The sequence below is a fragment of the Castor canadensis genome, chromosome 15 (assembly GCF_047511655.1).
Source record: "Castor canadensis chromosome 15, mCasCan1.hap1v2, whole genome shotgun sequence".
NCBI classification, from domain to species: Eukaryota; Metazoa; Chordata; class Mammalia; order Rodentia; family Castoridae; genus Castor; species Castor canadensis.
In genome coordinates, this window is record NC_133400.1 from 17,142,024 (window position 1) to 17,161,105 (window position 19,082).

The window sequence follows — 19,082 nt, forward strand, 5'->3', positions numbered from 1 at the left end:
ACAGAAAATTAAATCTCTGAAAATACCTATATAGAGGGAAAATGTGCTCAAAAATTTCGCTGAGAAACTGCTGACATGGTTTCCCATGAAATTGCTGAAGGACCTCTCAGAATTTTTAATATACACATGGGCACAGTTAATCTACAGGATTTAATAACCTGTATTTCTGAAACAAAACTTATAAAACGCAAAACATACCAAGACAAGAAACAATCTCTACATATCCCAATTCCAAGGAACAGAGTTTGAAAAATGCTGAATGGAATTAATCCTCTCATTTCATACATAAATAAAGAAGGTCCAAAGTAGCAGCAAAAAGGAGACATGAAAATGGATTCTTCTTTTTTTTGGTGGTGTTATTAGATTTTGAACTCAGGGCTTCATACTTGCTAGGCAGATGCTCTACCACCTGAACCATGCCTCTGCTTGACAAAGGATTTTTAATCTTCAATATCAATTCCAATCCTGTGGTCGGAATTACTGGGAGCCAGCCAAAATTGGAGTTGCTACATGTCATAATACAACTTTTACTTTCCTTATAAACATGGGGAAGTTTGAGGAATTAGTTTTGAATCACCGGTAGTTGCTTACTAACCAGAAGTTGAGAGCCACTGGGGCTGGCAGTCATACTCCAAATAGGTCCTCCAAAGGCATCTATAGCATACTTGATGTTTAACGCCTGTAAGTCATACTCAAGAACTTCTCCATTGAGTCCAGCACTAAACAGTCGCTGTCCTGCCCAGCATAGAGCTTCTGTAGCACGAGACTCATGACCTGGGAAAAACTACAGAAATACCAGAAGTTCCAAAATGGATCAAGGATCTTAATATCAGACCCCAAACTCTTTTTTTTTTTATTTTTTATTTTTTTCATTTTTCTTTTATTATTCATATGTGCATACAAGGCTTGGTTCATTTCTCCCCCCTGCCCCCACCCCCTCCCTTACCACCCACTCCACCCCCTCCCGCTCCCCCCCCTCAATACCCAGCAGAAATTATTTTGCCCTTATCTCTAATTTTGTTGTAGAGAGAGTATAAGCAATAATAGGAAGGAACAAGGGGTTTTGCTGGTTGAGATAAGGATAGCTATACAGGGCATTGACTCACATTGATTTCCTGTGCGTGGGTGTTACCTTCTAGGTTAATTCTTTTTGATCTCACCTTTTCTCTAGTACCTGTTCCCCTTTTCCTATTGGCCTCAGTTGCTTTAAGGTATCTGCTTTAGTTTCTCTGCGTTAAGGGCAACAAATGCTAGCTAGTTTTTTAGGTGTCTTACCTATCCTCACCCCTCCCTTGTGTGCTCTCGCTTTTATCATGTGCTCATAGTCCAATCCCCTTGTTGTGTTTGCCCTTGATCTAATGTCCACATATGAGGGAGAACATACGATTTTTGGTTTTTTGAGCCAGGCTAACCTCACTCAGAATGATGTTCTCCAATTCCATCCATTTACCAGCGAATGATAACATTTCGTTCTTCTTCATGGCTGCATAAAATTCCATTGTGTATAGATACCACATTTTCTTAATCCATTCGTCAGTGCTGGGGCATCTTGGCTGTTTCCATAACTTGGCTATTGTGAATAGTGCCGCAATAAACATGGATGTGCAGGTGCCTCTGGAGTAACAGTCTTTTGGGTATATCCCCAAAAGTGGTATTGCTGGATCAAATGGTAGATCGATGTCCAGCTTTTAAGTAGCCTCCAAATTTTTTTCCAGAGTGGTTGTACTAGTCTACATTCCCACCAACAGTGTAAGAGGGTTCCTTTTTCCCCGCATCCTCGCCAACACCTGTTGTTGGTGGTGTTGCTGATGATGGCTAGTCTAACAGGGGTGAGGTGGAATCTTAGTGTGGTTTTAATTTGCATTTCCTTTATTGCTAGAGATGGTGAGCATTTTTTCATGTGTTTTCTGGCCATTTGAATTTCTTCTTTTGAGAAAGTTCTGTTTAGTTCACATGCCCATTTCTTTATTGGTTCATTAGTTTTGGGAGAATTTAGTTTTTTAAGTTCCCTGTATATTCTGGTTATCAGTCCTTTGTCTGATGTATAATTGGCAAATATTTTCTCCCACTCTGTGGGTGTTCTCTTCAGTTTAGAGACCATTTCTTTTGATGAACAGAGGCTTTTTAGTTTTATGAGGAGACCCCAAACTCTTAAGTTGATACAAGAAAGAGTAGGAAATACTCTGGAGTTAGTAGGTATAGGTAAGAACTTTCTCAATGAAACCCCAGCAGCACAGCAACTAAGAGATAGCATAGATAAATGGGACCTCATAAAGCTAAAAAGCTTCTGTTCATCAAAAGAAATGGTCTCTAAACTGAAGAGAACACCCACAGAGTGGGAGAAAATATTTGCCAGCTACACATCAGACAAAGGACTGATAACCAGAATATATAGGGAACTTAAAAACTAAATTCTCCCAAAACTAATGAACCAATAAAGAAATGGGCATGTGAACTAAACAGAACTTTCTCAAAAGAAGAAATTCAAATGGCCAGAAAACACATGAAAAAATGCTCACCATCTCTAGCAATAAAGGAAATGCAAATTAAAACCACACTAAGATTCCACCTCACCCCTGTTAGACTAGCCATCATCAGCAACACCACCAACAACAGGTGTTGGCGAGGATGCGGGGAAAAAGGAACCCTCTTACACTGTTGGTGGGAATGTAGACTAGTACAACCACTCTGGAAAAAAATTTGGAGGCTACTTAAAAAGCTGGACATCGATCTACCATTTGATCCAGCAATACCACTCTTGGGGATATACCCAAAAGACTGTTACTCCAGAGGCACCTGCACATCCATGTTTATTGCGGCACTATTCACAATAGCCAAGTTATGGAAACAGCCAAGATGCCCCAGCACTGACGAATGGATTAAGAAAATGTGGTATCTATACACAATGGAATTTTATGCAGCCATGAAGAAGAACGAAATGTTATCATTCGCTGGTAAATGGATGGAATTGGAGAACATCATTCTGAGTGAGGTTAGCCTGGCTCAAAAAACCAAAAATCGTATGTTCTCCCTCATATGTGGACATTAGATCAAGGGCAAACACAACAAGGGGACTGGACTATGAGCACATGATAAAAGCGAGAGCACACAAGGGAGGGGTGAGGATAGGTAAGACACCTAAAAAACTAGCTAGCATTTGTTGCCCTTAACGCAGAGAAACTAAAGCAGATACCTTAAAGCAACTGAGGCCAATAGGAAAAGGGGAACAGGTACTAGAGAAAAGGTGAGATCAAAAAGAATTAACCTAGAAGGTAACACCCACGCACAGGAAATCAATGTGAGTCAATGCCCTGTATAGCTATCCTTATCTCAACCAGCAAAACCCCTTGTTCCTTCCTATTATTGCTTATACTCTCTCTACAACAAAATTAGAGATAAGGGCAAAATAATTTCTGCTGGGTATTGAGGGGGGGGAGCGGGAGGGGGCGGAGTGGGTGGTAAGGGAGGGGGTGGGGGAAGGGGGGAGAAATGAACCAAGCCTTGTATGCACATATGAATAATAAAAGAAAAATGGAAAAAAAAAAAATACCAGAAGTTCTCAACCTGCCATGAATACATCAACTACACAGGCAATGCAGTGAAAATTACTTCCTTATAAATAACTAGCATGGAGTTTCTGTGCTAACAGAAGATCCTATCAGACATTTTCATTTTTAGGTTCAAATTTTAGGTACTTAAAATAACTGTACTTTATAGATTTTGTTTTGGTTTTCAAAGAGGACTAGTTCAGCAAAACCTTTTTAGCAGAATAAAATATATTCCAGTTTTGTTTAATGTATCCAATTGTTACTTAATGTATCCAATTTTGTAAAAACTACTGCCAATAATCTTGATTGGGCAAGTTTCACTATATAACTAATACACACACACACAGATTTTTCCTATTTTGGATTTTTTTGTTTTCTGTATTAATTAACCAGGCAGTCACAACTATGCTATATAATGGGAGTCTTAGTTTTTAACAAAAAAAAAAAATAAAATAAAAACAGAATACAGAATAAGAACATAAAGAAAATATTGGGGGGGGGGTGGAGCCTGGCTCAAGATACAGAGCACTTGCCTAGGCCCTGAGTTCAAACCCCAATACTAAGTTAAAAAAAATTTTTTTACAGCTGTACAATGTGTGTGTTTTAAGCTAAGTGTTATCATTACAGTCAAAAGTTAAAAACTTAAAACATTCATAAAGTGAAAAGTAAAGTACGATTAATTATTGAAGAAAAAAATTTTTTAAATATATTTAGTGTAGCCTAAGTATACAGATGTTTATAATGCCTACAGTAGTATAGAATGTTTTAGGCCTATTTTTATTCTATTTTATACTCCAGGGGTCAGCTCACTAAGTTATCTCTTTCCAGGTTTCCTAAACCCATCTCTCCACTAAGGTTCTATACTGCTCTCTTGTTCTCTGTTTTATTGTATCAGTCAGGAAGTGTCTGCATTCTGATCTTTTTCCCACTGGGCTTTTTTTTTTTTTTTTTTGATCAAACTCAGGGCCTGGTGCATGCTAGCTACATCTACAACTACTCTCCCACTGGTCTTAGTTCTGTGACAACTGGGTCTCTGACATCTATCTGAATGCCCCGAACTTGCCATTTGTTCATTCAGAAACATTTACAAAATGCCTTAATGCCAGGTATCAGTTTGCTGGGCGCTGAACTCATTCATTTACTCATCTCTTCTCTTGTGAATTGAGTTAGACGTTGCATCTGAAGAAAATCAGTAATCAGTGGGGGAGAGGGGTTGTTCTCTGCATACCTCCAAGAGATGGTTTACTTAATTAAAATCTTCACTCCCAAATAGTCATTTAAGTCTACACTCTCTCAGATAGAAGAACTTAGGAATCCCTCTTCCTGCTATCATGTCACCATAGTAAAATGTTTCTCATCACTTTTTTTTCTGAATTGACAATGAAGTGGCTACTAATACCCCAGGCAGAAAGGTCACCTCACCAATGATCTGGACAATTCCCCTTCTTGTAGTGACCAACAGATCCAGCAAACTTCATTTGTCAAAGGACAAGCATTGAAATATGGTAAGTACTTAATACGCTCTTTCTAACCAACATTACACTTGTCAAAACTCTGAACTGCTCTTCATCAGTCAGACAAGAGATCTCTTATTTGCTACAGTTCTGTAGTTCCAAACTCTACAAGGGATAGGGAGTCACTTGAGCTCTTCAAATATGACATACAAGCTGTAAAATTGAACTTAATAAGAAAATTCACATCAGAAACACCAGGCTCCCAAATGACTTACTTTCTCCTGAAAGTAATTTGCTGACAAGTTATAAATTTCCACAGTGCCATCTGTTCGTGAAACAGCCAGTCTATTTGACTGGTTATTGTAAGCCACACAGCGGATCCCTGGCGGGACATAATTAAAGAAACGTACTCGATGGACCTTAAATTCACCCATTCCTAGAGGGGTACAAAAAGAGTCATTATTATTAAAGGTTAATTGAAGTATATCACATGTATTCAGTTATTACCACTGTCCTGAAAGGAAGGCTCCAGCTAGCTCACTTAAGTTCATCCCTAAATATCTAACTAATAATGCTTTCACACCCCACCCAAGAATACATCAATCTCCAGACGGTCAGTATAGTTTGAATAAGTACGCTTCCGGGAACCCCAAGGGGCCCTACTCCATAGCTACAGAATTCCAACCTCTTGGAGCAGTGTGAGTTGTCCTGTAAATCTGCATCTTAGCAAGCACCTCTCCGCAACTCTACGGAATGCTAAGTTTGCAAATCACAGACCCAATCTAAGGTAGTGAAGGGAGTCTGATGGAGCAGGGGAACTCAGGACTTGGTGATTTTCTCAGGGTCCCCGGTGTAGCACCTACCCGGCAACACATATGTTGGACCAGGGTAGAAACCGGATCTGGTTCTCCCCTCACCTGTCTACCTTGGAGGTTAGAAAACCACAAGCAGAGCTGGTATGTTGGGCCAGGCCGCGAAGTGTTTGCCACCCCTTCACTCTCCCGGGATCTACGGAATAGCCTCCAACTCAGTCTCGGACCAGGGAAGTGGCGAGCGCCTCGGGACTCCGACCTCGAGCGGGCCGCACCTTTCCAGACTCAGCTCACACACCGGCTCCCCACGTCTCTTCCCCAACTCACCTTTAGTCCTGCTCCCGCAGTCCCCAGACCTTGCCTCTCTCCGTCCGGGCCACACGTGCGCGCGCGCGCTCTCAAGCTCTGCCCCGGAAGTGCTCGCGGCGCGAGGCCGGAAGTGCGCAGGCTTTGCTCGCGGCGGCGGCGACGGCGGCGGGAGGTTCGGTTGTCGCCCGTTGGCCGCGCGGCGCCGCGCTCGGCGGCCGCCATTGCAGGTCAGGCCGCGGGCGGGGGGCACGGGAGGCCGCGGGAAGCGACACCCGAGTCGTGGCGGGGGGAGAAGGGGCGAGAGAGTGGGAAGCTAGAGAGCTGGGGCCGGGCGGGGCACGCGGCTCCGGGAGAAGAATGGCGAGCCGAGGGGCGGGGAACAGCCGGGCGGGGGAGGGGTGGCGGACAGGGAGATGGAAGCCGGGAGGGCCGCGCAGAGGTGGGGGCGAAGACGCAGGGTCTCCCTTGAGTGGGAGGACCGAGAGATATGGGGGAAGGGGCGGTGTAGAGGCGGAAGGCGGAGGGAAGGAAGGGAGCGAGCAGGGCGGAGGGGGAAAAGAGCGGAAAGGGTGGCCGAGCGCGGGCGGAGGACGGAGAAGGGGGCGGCGCGGGCCGGAACCTCGAGGTAGGTGCGGGAAGGGGCTCTTCCCCTGCTTGGGAGGGAGGCTTGCGGGAGCGGAGTGGAACTGGAACCCAGAAAGTAGCGGGAATAGCGGAAAGGAAAGGGATCCTCGTGGGGTGGGAAGGGAGTAACAGGACTATGAGATTTTTTCTAGGGGGCATTTTAAATTATGGGGAAAGGAAGAGGTTGCTGGCAGAGAGAATTTGGAGGGTGGTTGGAGAGTGATTTTGTTGTGGGTGGAGTGAAGCCGACAGATGAGTAGGGTGGGGTCCCGGAGGACCAAAGTACTCTGGGACTGAGAACAATTTGGTAACGTGAGTGATGGAGAAAAGTGGTTTAAAAGAGGAGTTTTGGGGACGAGGGTGAATGATTTAGGGGGGAGGAGTGGAGGAAGGCAGTTTAAAGAATGGGGCGGAATAGTTTCCCTGGGAGGAAAACGAGGGGATTAAACATCTTGGTAAAATGTACCAGAAAAAGTCTGGGATAGTTTGGAGGAGGCTGGAGAAAATGAGGGGAAACAGATTGAGGAGTTCTAGAAAGTGGGCGGGGATAGAAATAGGAAGTGTGGCTCTAGTGGGGGGGGCAGGGGTGGAGAAGATGGGGGCAAATGGAAGGAGAATTCAGCATAAAGTGACCCATCAGCACCAGGAAGGAATGGGGCTGGAGAGAGATAGGCTGTCACGGCCATAAGAGGAGAAAATGTTGAGATGGGGCTGCAGAGTAGCAGAAGATGGAAAAAACTGGATTAAATCAGAACGACTGAAGCCATCTTTTCTACCTATTGTCTACAAGTACCAGTAATTGATTCCCTCCAACTTGGGAATCCTAAAATGTGGTGGGAAAGTACCACGTGTATACATGGTATCTACACACGTTTTTTAACACATTCTTCGCTAATGAAAAGTTTGGAAGCATTCAATTCCACCTACCCTCCACTGCCCCTATTAGTAGGGGAGCAAGTGTCTCATTTAAAAATTTTAGACTTAGTAACAAGCCTGTCAAGAGACAAGATCCCCTTCCAAACTGAGACCATCCCCTCCAGTCACAAAACCACAATAACACTTGTAATAAAATAATCTGTATTCAGTTGTATATATGACTTTTCAGTTCATTTGGTGGAGAGGCACATAAATAGCTATCATGTTAGAGAAATGACCTGCCAGAGCTTAGTTCCTGAAATAGTTTGGCGAACCATGACTTCAGTGTTTGAGTTGTTATCCAATTATATAAACCTGATTTTATTCTGATGTCCTCTTGCTTTTATAGGATGTTGTAATCTATTGTAAATACTAAAACTAATTATGTAATATACTATGATGTCTACTAGACATACACTAAGAAAATGCCAAATTCCTCTGGTAATCAATAACTTGACCCTAAAAACTACCTTGTATTGGGCACTGTGTGCTAAAAACTACATTCATTATCTCATTTTTACAGCAGCCTTTTGAGATAGTTCTTTTTTTTTTCCCCTGGTACTGGGGTTTGAACTCAGGGCCTAGAGCTTGCCAGGCAGGTGCCCTGCCACTTGAGCCACTTTGCCAGCTCAAGGTAGATATTTTTATGCCCAGTTTATTAATAGAGAAACTCAGGAGGTTAAGAAATACTATCACACACAATTTGGGTGACATTGTAGAATCCAGGTTGATCTGATAGTGTCTTGTCCCTGGGATTAACATAAGCTCAATAAATGCTATTGGCCTGGCAACTTGTGAATGTATTTTGTGTCATGTTTCTCATTTTTAAAATGTATTTAGTTTTTTTACACTTTAAAGTGATTAATTTCACCCCAGTTTTTTACTATTTCTTTTTTTTTTGGCAGTACTGGGGTTGAATTCAGGGCCTTGTGCTTACTAGGCAGGTGCCCTACCACTTCAGCCACTCAGTCAGCCCTACCCCTACCCCAGTTTTTAAAGTTAGGAATTTTTAAAATTGAAGATTGGGAAATTAAAGCCTGATTCTCTTCAGGAAAAAAACAACAAACGGTGGTAGAGCACATGGCACAAGGCCTTGGGTTCAATCCCCAGCATCATAAGAAAAGAAAAATAAACCAAATGATTAGAAATATTTCAATGAAAATTTCTAAAACATTTTTAGCTCCAGAAAAGTTTAGTTATGTGTATTTAAATTACTGGATCAGAGCCCTTTTGCTATTTAGCTACATGTTTAGATACATATCATTTCTGTCTCATTTTATTTTGGGAGCAGTTATTGTGAGGATTGTTGATCAGCCAGCTCTCCTTAAGAGATTGATAATCTTTTAACAGTATTTAATAATTCAGAGAGCAGAGAATGAGAATTGAGTTTTGTTAAAGATTAAAATCCATGGCAAGCCAGGTGCTGGTGGCTCACTCCTGTAATCCTAGGTACTTGGGAGGCTGAGATCGGGAGGATTGCAGTAAAGGCCAGCCTGGACAAATAGTTTTGAGAGACCCTCATCTCCAAAATGACCAGAGCAGAATGGACCGAAGACATGGCTTCCTAAAGTGTCTCCTTCACAAGTGTAAACCCCATCTCTTTACCCCCTCAAAACAATTTATTCATGGCAAAGAATATCCTCTATCTGCTTTCCCCACACTAAGGAGCAGAGATTTAGGGTAATGCCTAAAAGTGGAATTGAGTTGATCTCTAGAAATTTAAAAGCCTTTAAATGTCATTGATTGGATAAAATAAAAGGCAAGCTTACTGTTTTTAACTTTACTCCATAGATCTATTAGCTACTTTAGTGGCAAGTTACAAGGTTGGTTACTTGCTTTTTTGTAAGATGCTGTGAGAATGAGGCTAAGTATAAAGTTAACCTCATAAGGAAGTACTGTATGGGGGGTGGGGGACTAGATGAGAAGACGACTGCAAGAGTACTATAAGAGTGGTAGGGGCCACATTTGGCTATACCACTTATTAGCTGTGTGACCAGTTGCTTAACCTTCAGCTTCTTTAAGCCTGTTTTCTTATATGTTAAAGAGACTGAGAATACTATACCTACCTCAGGGTGGTTGTCAGGATGAAATGAGGAAAAGCCAGTAAGTGTTCAAAAAAACATTGACTATGTGAGAGAAGTTCAGCTTCTTTTTTATTTATCATCTTCTGCTGGGACTACTTAAGTCATATAGTTGTGGGCGTTTTGATTTGGAATGAACACTTATCAACATTATCTAATTTCTTCATATTATGGAAAAAATTTTTTCTGCTGAAAAGAAAAACCTTAAAATATTTATAAACCTTTCTGAGTTCTTTACAGTTCTTATTGACATACTCATACAAATTTTGGCTAGGGATAAATGAATTAGATTTAATTTCTTGAGAACTGCATATGTTTTCTGAATAAATCATTTATAAAGTACCAACAATAAACAAAACATTTCTATGCTCTTCAAAATAAAAAAAAAGTCATATAGTGGTGCTTTGATTTGTTATGTTCTTTGTAATTTTTTGGGTTTTTATGGTGGTGCTGGGTTTTGAACTTGTGAGGCAGGCGCTGTACTTACTGTTGAGTTTTGCCTCCAGTCCCTATAATTTTTAGTAGTTAACTCCAAAATAGAGGTCAAAGCTAAATGATAAATAAGTTTTATGCCAATCTGTTCTGATTTGGGTTAAGATTTCCATTGTGGTTCTAGAGTGGTTTTTTTTAATACTGCTGCTGTTACTCTATGATTTGCTCATGGGCCTTAGAGTCCTAAAAAGCAACAATCTTGACTTTACCTGTGACCTTCACACTAACTTAAGATCTGGCATGATGTGGGGCAAGCTTAGATAAGTATCATTTCTAAAAAGAATTGAAGCCTCAATAAAGGACTTTTTTTTTTTTAAGGGAAAAAATTGGGAGTTATATTAAAATGAATGTTTTTTTAAATTTCCGTTACAAAGTCATCTAGCTAAGAATACAGGATTTATGTATTTATTAGCCCCAAAAGATTAAGTAGAAAAAAGTTTCCTCTCTTATGAGATAGAGGGTAGAGGATATAATTACTGTGGGGGGAAAGGTTTGTCTTTACACCTTCCCATGTCTCCAGGGTTGCAACCTAGTTGTGGCCTATAAGAGTGATACTACTATGAAATATAATGAATTTGAACAATCGGTTTTTTTTTTTTTTTTTGCAGCTCTGGGGTTTGAACTCAGAACCTCATGCTAGCTAGGCATTGTGCCACTCAGCCAGCCCTTTTTTGTGATGGGCTTTTTCGAGATATGGTCTTGTGAACTATTTGCCTGGGCTGGCTTCAAATCTCAATTCTCCTGATCTGTGCCTCCTGAGTAGCTAGGATTGCAGGTATGAGCCACTGGTGCCTGGCTGGAATTATGTTTTGTTGTCAGAGACATGTTGGTTATAGCCAAATTTGGAATTGATTGAAACCTGGCCTTCAGAAGAGACTTACTTGCCTGGGGACTCTTCTACTGACTCTTAGTTTCATTATTTGATATATAGTCTGTTCTCCAAGCTGTGCTTTCACATGTTGTTCTTGAAGCTCAGTTTCTAAACAAGGCAAATCTTAGACCAAACAACTAGAAATGGTTTCAGTTGTCTCTTAGCATTGTTAGAATGAGTTGAGACTGAAAACTTAGAAATCCTTTTATTATGTAGAGAATTTCATTGTAATGTTTTTGTTATTATTACTAACAGGATTTCACAGGTTAAGTATCTCTTATGCAAAATACTTGGTGGAGAAGTATTTCACATTTTAGGGTTTTTCAGATTTTGCAGTATTTGCATAGACTTAACAGGTGACTATCCCTAACCTGCAGGCATGAGGCTCAAAAAGCTTCAGATTTAAGGGGATCACCAGTTTTCGGGTCCCCCTGCATTCCCTATTTTCTGTTCTCTTCTCTACAAATAAATTCTCTACAAATAAAATCTTTCTGACCTCTGCTTTTAAAAAAAAAAAAAGTTTCAGATTTCAGAACATTTCAGGCTTTTAGGTTAGAGATATTCAACTTGATTACACTTGTCCACCATTTTTTTTTTCGGCCTACTGTTAGGGATGAGGTCAGATTAAGCTGAATGATCTCATATGATCTCATATCCTTTTTAATAAACTGCATGCAAAATGAAATATGTATTCATATTCCTTGTCACCTCCATTAGGTGTGTCCTTAGTTCACTACTCAGATACCCCTACTCTGGCCCTGTGGGCAGTTGCCTAGAGATTTCAACAAGCAAGAAATGGAATACTAGAATTCAGGTGTTACCGGGTATTTTCTAAGCACTAAAGAAAAATTCTTAATCTCACTAAAGAGATGCACTCCCTGATGTTTCTTACTAGGTCAGTACACTCTCATATATACAAATTACATAAATGTAGCCAGATCAGTCCAGGTTCCTAAGAGCTAGACTTACCAGCTGGGCTAGTAAGCTTGAACTTCATTTGTCAATCCATGTGAAGCATCTCACTAGATCTAGCATAACAAGTTTTTACAGGCCCTACAGAGTACAGCAACAGAATGGTGAGACTGTGGGCCACAGAATTCTGATTTTCACGGGCATTGCTAAATGTCTGCTAGTATTAACAAATATTGAGGCAGAGCCTCTTGTATCAGTGTATAAAGATATGCTAATGAAAGCCCCAGGGATTAGGAGACTGTCCAGAAAATGGGGAAGATATTTCTGCATCCACTTCTAAACAGTCTATACATACCCATCTCAAGCCTATGGTCAAAGCATGTAAAGATTCATTTTAATTGTTAGGTTTTATCTCCTTTCCCTATCTTGGGCTTCCCAGAACATGTTCACTATGTGAACACCTTGTTGCTTCACTATTGCTTAATATCCATCAAGGAAAATGTACTGCATCATCAATCATTGAAAGCTTCCTGACAAGAACCCCTTCTCAGTCAGTACATTACTGAACCTTTTTTGATTCATATCTAACATGTACTTACCACTTTGCAAATTACAGTCAAAGTTACATTGTCAAAATGCAGATTTGCTTATTCCACCCTCCAAAAAATTAGCTCTTCTTGCTGGGTGCCAGTGGCTCACGCCTATAATCCATGCTACTTAGGAGGCAGAGATCAGGAGGATCAAAGTCCCAGCCAGACCAAACAAATAGTTCATGAGACCCTATCTTGAAAAAACTCAATCCAGAAAAGGGCTGATGGAGTAGCTCAAGGTGTAGGTCCTGAGTTCAAGCCCCAGTACTGCAAAAAAAAAAAAAAAAAAAAGTCTTCTCAATAGAATGTAGTCTTTTAAAGCAGTTTTGCATGTGTTATGTTTAGTCATCACAGTAGTCTAGTGAGTCATAATCTAGATGTTAGCTCCATAATTATTAAGTGAGGTGTATGTGATCACACAGTAGAGTTCACTATGTATAGGCTGGAACCTTGGTATTATTTTGCCTTCAAGGAACCCTAGAGGAAGACTGGAGGTGTGGCTCAAGAGTGAAGCCTTGAATTCGAACCCCAGTCTCATGAAAAAGAAAAAAAAAACCCCAGAGGAACCAGGTGTGGTAGCACTCCCAGCACTGGGGATGCTGAGGCAGGAGGATCTGTACTTGCAGCCATAAGAAGATTTAAAAAAAAAAAAAAAAGTGTGTTCTGAGTTTTGTTAATGGTCACATTGGGGCCTTTTTAGTGTATGGTCCTTTCTCACATGCTACAAAAGGTCTGGTCTGTTCAAACGATGTCATGTTAGTGCCCTTTTGCCATTCTGAATAGCACTTCAGAATGCTTATTGCCTAGTATCTTGATTCATTTTCATTCTCACTGGCACTTAGATTTTTTTCTTTGGGAAAGCAGAATTGGATAGTGACTTTTAAGTGTAGATAGATGATCTGGATTCCTATCTTAGTTCTGTCACACACTAGGTGTGTGTGTATCATATGTGAGTAAGTGGTCTAATCTGTATGCCTCTTGCAAAACAGGACTTAGTATCTATATCATAGTTGTCATGTTGATTGAATCAGACACCTGCATGTGTGCAGGGTGTCCAGTCCATAGTAAAAACTTAAGGTGGTTCTCTCTTACTCTAGAGACAACTGGCTTTCAGTCTATTGAAGTGTATTCCTTTCCTAATAAACTTTACTGTCATTTTCACTTAAAAAAAAAAAACTATGCTAACTAAGATACCAAGTGTTTTGCACAAATGTGGACAACAGAAGCTTGTGTCTTGGCTGAGAGGACTGCAATGTGGTGCAGCCACAGTGAAGATGGCAGTTTTTGTAAAACAATGTAGTCTAGCCATCACACTCCTAGGCATTTACCTGAGTTCAAAACTTATGTCCATATGAAACCTGCTGCTTGGTGCACATCTGTAATCCAGCTACTAAGAGTCAGAGGCAGGAGGATCAGTTATGAGATAGGCCCCAGGGAAAGTTAGTGTGAGACCTGGCCTGAGAAGCAAACTAAAAAGCAGCTGGAGGTGTGACTCCAGCATTTGCCTAGCAAACCAAGGTCCTGAATTCAAGCCCCAGTATCCCTAAACTAAAATGCAAAAAAAAAAAAAGGCAGTGGCTCAAGTGGCAGAGCACCTGCCTAGCAATCGGGAGGCCCTGGTACTACCAAAAACAACATAGTAAAAATTCAAAACGCATTAGCTGCTACTTACACTTGCAAGTTCAGTGAGTTGACCAGCTTCACGCTCCCAGTGTGTTTTGTGCTCTTGGGAGCTGGGGTTCTGTCATTCTGTATGGCTGCTACTACCTGCCCCATACTTTTCCCTGGAGATCCAAAATGAAGATTAAGGACTGGAGGTGTGGCTCAAGTGGTCAAGTGCCTGCTTTGTAAGCACAAAGTCCTGAGTTCAAAGCGCAGATCAACAACAACAAAAAACATTAACATGCCAGTAAAGAAACCTGTTTAGCTAGGCATGCATACCTGTAATCTCAGCACTTGGGAGGCAGGAGGATCCTAAATTTCAGGCCAGCCTGGGGCTAAATAGCAGGAACCTGACTCCAAAAAAGAAAACCTGTTTGGTATTTTAATCAGGTCTTCACTAAGTTTGTGCACAGTTATTAAAACCTATTAATTTCACACTTCAGTGAGTAAACACTTGAGTAACAACTTTCCACTAAATCTGTATATACATTTGAAAGATCTACCCAAAAGCTGTAGTTTTAGCCCCCCTATCCCCTAAATCTATCCTCAAAATGACCCAGTGTAAATGAAACCAGTTGTCCTCAGGTAAAAATGTCTCATTCTAACCCATTCTTTTAGAGTACTCCAAACTTGCCACCAGGTGGTGCTGTTGTATAGATGAAAGTATTATCTAAGCATTGGAATAGTTTTATTTATAAGCAAAAGGTGGTTGAAGCTCAACTGTTGGTAACCTTCAACAACCTTAATAAGTACAGAATCAGTAAGAAAACTTAGCACTATGGCATTATTAGGGAAACAAGGTGACGTGCCTTAGCACCTAGAAAAGGGCTTATCAAACAATGATATTTACTGTCATTTTGTTACTATCATTGTTATCCTAATTTTTTTCTTTTTTTTTTTTCTAGTTTTATTTTCAGTTGCTTTTTAAAGAAGGAAAGCTCATGGTGCAAATTGTAATTTCAAGGTGAGTACATTTTGAGATTTTTATTTAGCTTGAATGACGAGGGCTATATAGATTGCACATTTTTCTGGAAGAATCAGGGTCCTCAGGTGCATCTTACAAGAATATTTGCATTGAGATCTCTAGTTCAGTGCCCAGCACTGCCCAATTTCCCAAGAACTTGTGCTCAACAAAGAGTTTCTTTGGGCCTTTAATGGTGGTGTAGGACACTATTCTTCATCGCCCCTCAAAAATATTGTAACCGCCAGCCCTTTGCTTGCAGTGCGGGGGCTGGAGGCCTGGCAGAATGGGTGCTGATGGAGCTACAGGGGGAGATCGAGGCTCGCTACAGCACCGGATTAGCTGGAAACCTCCTGGGAGACCTACATTACACCACTGAGGTGAGGGGGCTTTTCTTTCTCAGCCTAATGCCTCAGAAAAGCAAGCTACACCAAGGTGGTGCTCCCAGGACCCAGAGTGAGGACTGTTCTCAGGTTTGTTATTCAAGGTCTAGCTAATCTGCAGAGCTATCTGCTTGCTCTCCCCCCACCTCTGCAGTGGCAGGGAAATTTAGTTTTGGGGAATCTGGAAAGGTCACATTTTGAAAGCAGAAATTCTTTTACATGGGGCTAGAGAGAATAAAAAGGGCCCAAGGGTGGTTTGTCCAGTGTGACTCTTCAACAGTGGTAAAGCCATACCAGGGAGTAAAGGTGTCAGCATTGCCTGCCAAGAACAGCTTTAAAAGGTACCTGAATGGAATGGCCTTGCCCTGAACCTCAGGCATCTCCTTCTTGTTCTATCAAAGGGAATCCCCGTGCTGATCGTGGGGCATCATATCCTGTATGGGAAAATCATCCACCTGGAGAAACCTTTTGCTGTCCTTGTCAGACACGCTCCTGGGGAGCAGGACTGTGATGAGCTTGGCCGAGAGACTGGCACCCAGTACCTGGTGACAGCACTCATCAAAAGCAAGATTCTTTTCAAAACCCGCCCCAAGCCTATTATCACCAACGTCCCCAAGAAAGTATGAAAGAACCTCGGATTTTCCCTAGAGAGCGGCCAACTCCTTGGACTCGTGCTCCACTGCCACCCCGAGGACGGCTCGACGGTTCCCTGGGACCACAGGGGGGTCCTGTTCTGAATACAAGCCACCCACTGGGTGTGAACTCGGATCCCTTCCTTATGGCAGCTGGTTCTCTTGGTGGAAATATGGCCCCGTTTCCAAGGAACCCATCTCCATTTCCAACTTCATCCGGCTCATTGGCTTCAAATCCAGCACCTTTTCCTGCTGGTGCTCGTGACCCAAGCATGGCTTCATTTCCAAGAGGGATGACTCCCACTGGCACAGGCACAGTTTCTTTCCCAAGGCCAGGTGCCCTCTTGGGCCCAGGACCAGGACCATCTTTAAATCCTAGAACAGGGGTTCTTCCAGGGCCAGGGCCTATGTCTAACCCCAGGTTAGGAGGTCTCCAAGGCCCGGGTCCTATGTCAAATCCAAGGGCAGGTGGTCTTCTGGGAGCTAGTCCTGACCTTAGAAGTGGTGGCCCCATGGTCCCTGGATCTGGACCCAACCTGAGAGCAGGTGTCTTATCCTCTGGGAATGGTCCTCCTAATCCTAGGCCAGTTGGTCTGGGCCCTGGACCAAATCCTAATCTGAGATCAGGCTTTTTAGGTTCAAACCCTGCCCCTAGGTCAGGTATGTTTCCAGGCCCAGGTCTGGGGCCAAACCCACGAGCAAGTGGCTTGGGTCCAGGTCTTGCGCCTAATCCCAGGGCTGGTGGCATGGGCCCAGGTCCAAATCTGGATACCAGAGCAGGTGGCCTCTTGGGCACAGGATCTGGTCTTAACTTAAGAATGGCTGGACCTCAAGGACTAGATCTTGCCCCCATTTTAAGAGCAGCAGGTCTTTTAGGAACAAATTCAGCTTCTTTCTCGCAGGCTTCTGGAAATATGGGCACAAGTCCATCCTCCATGGCAAGAGTTCCTGGTCCCATAGGCCCAAATATGGGTCCTAGCTCTCGGGCAATTGGCCTTCCAGGGCCAAATCCATCTCCCATGTCAAGGGCTCCTGGCCCTATAGGTCCTAATTCAGCTCATTTCTCTAGGCCAGGTGGCCCCATGGGGGTAAATGCTAATCCCTTTCCAAGGGGGACAGTTTCAGGAGGACTGAACCCATCTGCCTTCTCTCAGTCTTCTGGCACATTGGCTTCAAATCCAGGTACCTTTCAGAGGTCTGCTGGCCCCCAGGGCGCAGGTCCAGCTATTTTTCCAAGAGCCTCTGGGCCACTAGGTCCCAACCCAGCTAACTTTCCAAGGGCCACTGGCCTTCAGGGTCCAAGTCCAGCTGCCTTCCCAAGGTCTACTGGTCCATTAGGCCCTGGTCAAGTTGCTTTTCCCAGGTCAGCTCCTGGGCACCTGGGCTCTTCTCCAGCAGGCCCTGTGAGTATCAGTGCAGCTCCTTTTGCAAGGCCAACTGGGACCTTGGGTCTTAACCCAGCTTCCTTCCCAAGGATGAATGGCCCTGCAGGGAAGAGTTTGGTCCCATTTCCTAGGGTGGGGAGCCTCCCTGGCACAAACCCAGCTGCTTTCTCCAGACCAGGAGGTCCAATGGCTGCAATGTACCCAAATGGAATGTTGCCCCCTTAAACGTCACTTTCCCATCAGGACCACCTTGTATTGCAAGCACTGTGGTTCTGGGCAGGGACTGTCTCTTAAGTGAAAGAGTAGATACAGAGCTACTGTCTGAAGAACATAGCGGGGCTCAAGTTCAAATGAGCCATCTTTTTCTCTGCTTTTTTCCTGACTGAAGGTGAAATGTTAGTTGTGGGACATGGACTGTGGCAGGTGGGAATGATCATGACCTCAAGAGAAAGGATCTTCGGCCTCCCAGAAGCCTGCTGTGCTTTTGTCCCACAGCTTTCTGCCCCTTGTTTCTTATTAGTTTTCTTGAATTGTTCTTGTGGACTTTTCCTCAGGGATTCATTGGCCTGCAGGTCCCAATTCATGTGTAATCCCGTTTCCCACCGGAGAATCAGCTCACTGCTCTGTACAGATGTTGCATTGGTGAATGGACCATGCTTCAGTAGCTCTGACCAGGGCAGCTTGGACCTAGTCATCTTCTACTGCCAGACCTTTCCCTGGGGGCTTGAACACAGAACAGGGAGGTGGACAACTACTTCACAAACCTATCAAACTTCCACTTAACTGGGCCTGCAGCTCCTTTCTCCTGGGACTTAGAGGGGTCAGATTTAAGGCTCCTCTGTTAATTCAGCTCCCTTGCCACTGGTACTCCAATCAAAGAACCTCAAAACTTAAAACTGATGTGGATGGGAATGGGGGGGGTGGGGGAATGAAGGGAAGAAATCACTGTGCTTTGTTCAGCCTGATGTGAAGGATGGTTGGTGTTTTTCCTGCATTGTATCTTTTCTTACTGTTTAATAAATGGGATGTGAGGGCTGCTGTTGTCCCTCCGTTTTATCTGTTCTCATAGGGAAGTTTACACTCCGCTTTTCATTGTTTGGTCACAGTCCCGCGTTATCTACTATGTGCAGAATGCATTTGCACTTGAAGCAAGCTTTGGTTTTTTAGTCTTAGGTCACTCATCTGACAGCTGTTACACCACCAACTCTTGTCTCGCCTCTACAATAAAAGTTAAGTCATCACAGATGTAAGGCTATCAGAGTGGTCCTACTGTATTCCCTAGATCAAGACAGCCGTGACAACATCCCACTTTTGAGTTCCACTGGTTAAACTTTGCACCTTCACTCCTTTTAAAACTGGAACAAAGCCAGCTATTGTGTTGAAGCCTTGGTCTCCAGTGAAGCTGACAGGTGGGAGGTGGGTGCTCTGTAATCAATGAAGAGTACCACTAG

At 42.9% G+C, this 19,082-nt stretch overlaps 3 protein-coding genes across 3 annotated transcripts in view; 2 read left to right on the forward strand and 1 right to left on the reverse strand.

Annotated features, from left to right (window-relative positions):
* Positions 1-6,280, reverse strand: part of Utp4 (UTP4 small subunit processome component) — a 29,573-nt gene extending 23,293 nt beyond the window's left edge. Inside the window, exons 1-3 of the mRNA XM_020175330.2 lie at positions 6,142-6,280; positions 5,278-5,438; positions 596-784 (exon numbers count right to left, since the gene is read on the reverse strand). Coding sequence (XP_020030919.2) covers positions 596-784; positions 5,278-5,436 — 348 coding nt within the window. The 5' untranslated portion in view covers positions 5,437-5,438; positions 6,142-6,280. The remainder of the gene's footprint in view (positions 1-595; positions 785-5,277; positions 5,439-6,141) is intronic.
* Positions 6,237-16,240, forward strand: Chtf8 (chromosome transmission fidelity factor 8). The gene is made up of 4 exons (XM_020175324.2): positions 6,237-6,350; positions 15,176-15,234; positions 15,494-15,611; positions 16,016-16,240. Exons 2-4 carry the CDS (start codon positions 15,212-15,214, stop codon positions 16,238-16,240), a joined length of 366 nt encoding a protein of 121 aa, XP_020030913.1. The 5' UTR covers positions 6,237-6,350; positions 15,176-15,211.
* On the forward strand, positions 16,237-18,876 carry Derpc (DERPC proline and glycine rich nuclear protein). Its single transcript, XM_074055763.1, has one exon. The coding sequence runs from the start codon at positions 16,237-16,239 to the stop codon at positions 17,854-17,856; it is 1,620 nt and encodes a 539-aa protein (XP_073911864.1). The 3' UTR covers positions 17,857-18,876.
* Positions 18,877-19,082: the final 206 nt, after the last annotated feature.

Bases quoted from the DNA above. Each gene is read 5' to 3' on its own strand.
- Chtf8 (XM_020175324.2), top strand. From the start codon at position 15,212: ATGGTGCAAATTGTAATTTCAAG. The intron at 15,235-15,493 runs GTGAGTACATTT...CTTTGCTTGCAG, and splicing joins GTGCAAATTGTAATTTCAAG to TGCGGGGGCTGGAGGCCTGG. The intron at 15,612-16,015 runs GTGAGGGGGCTT...GTTCTATCAAAG, and splicing joins ACCTACATTACACCACTGAG to GGAATCCCCGTGCTGATCGT.
- Derpc (XM_074055763.1), top strand. From the start codon at position 16,237: ATGAAAGAACCTCGGATTTTCCCTAGAGAGCGGCCAACTCCTTGGACT.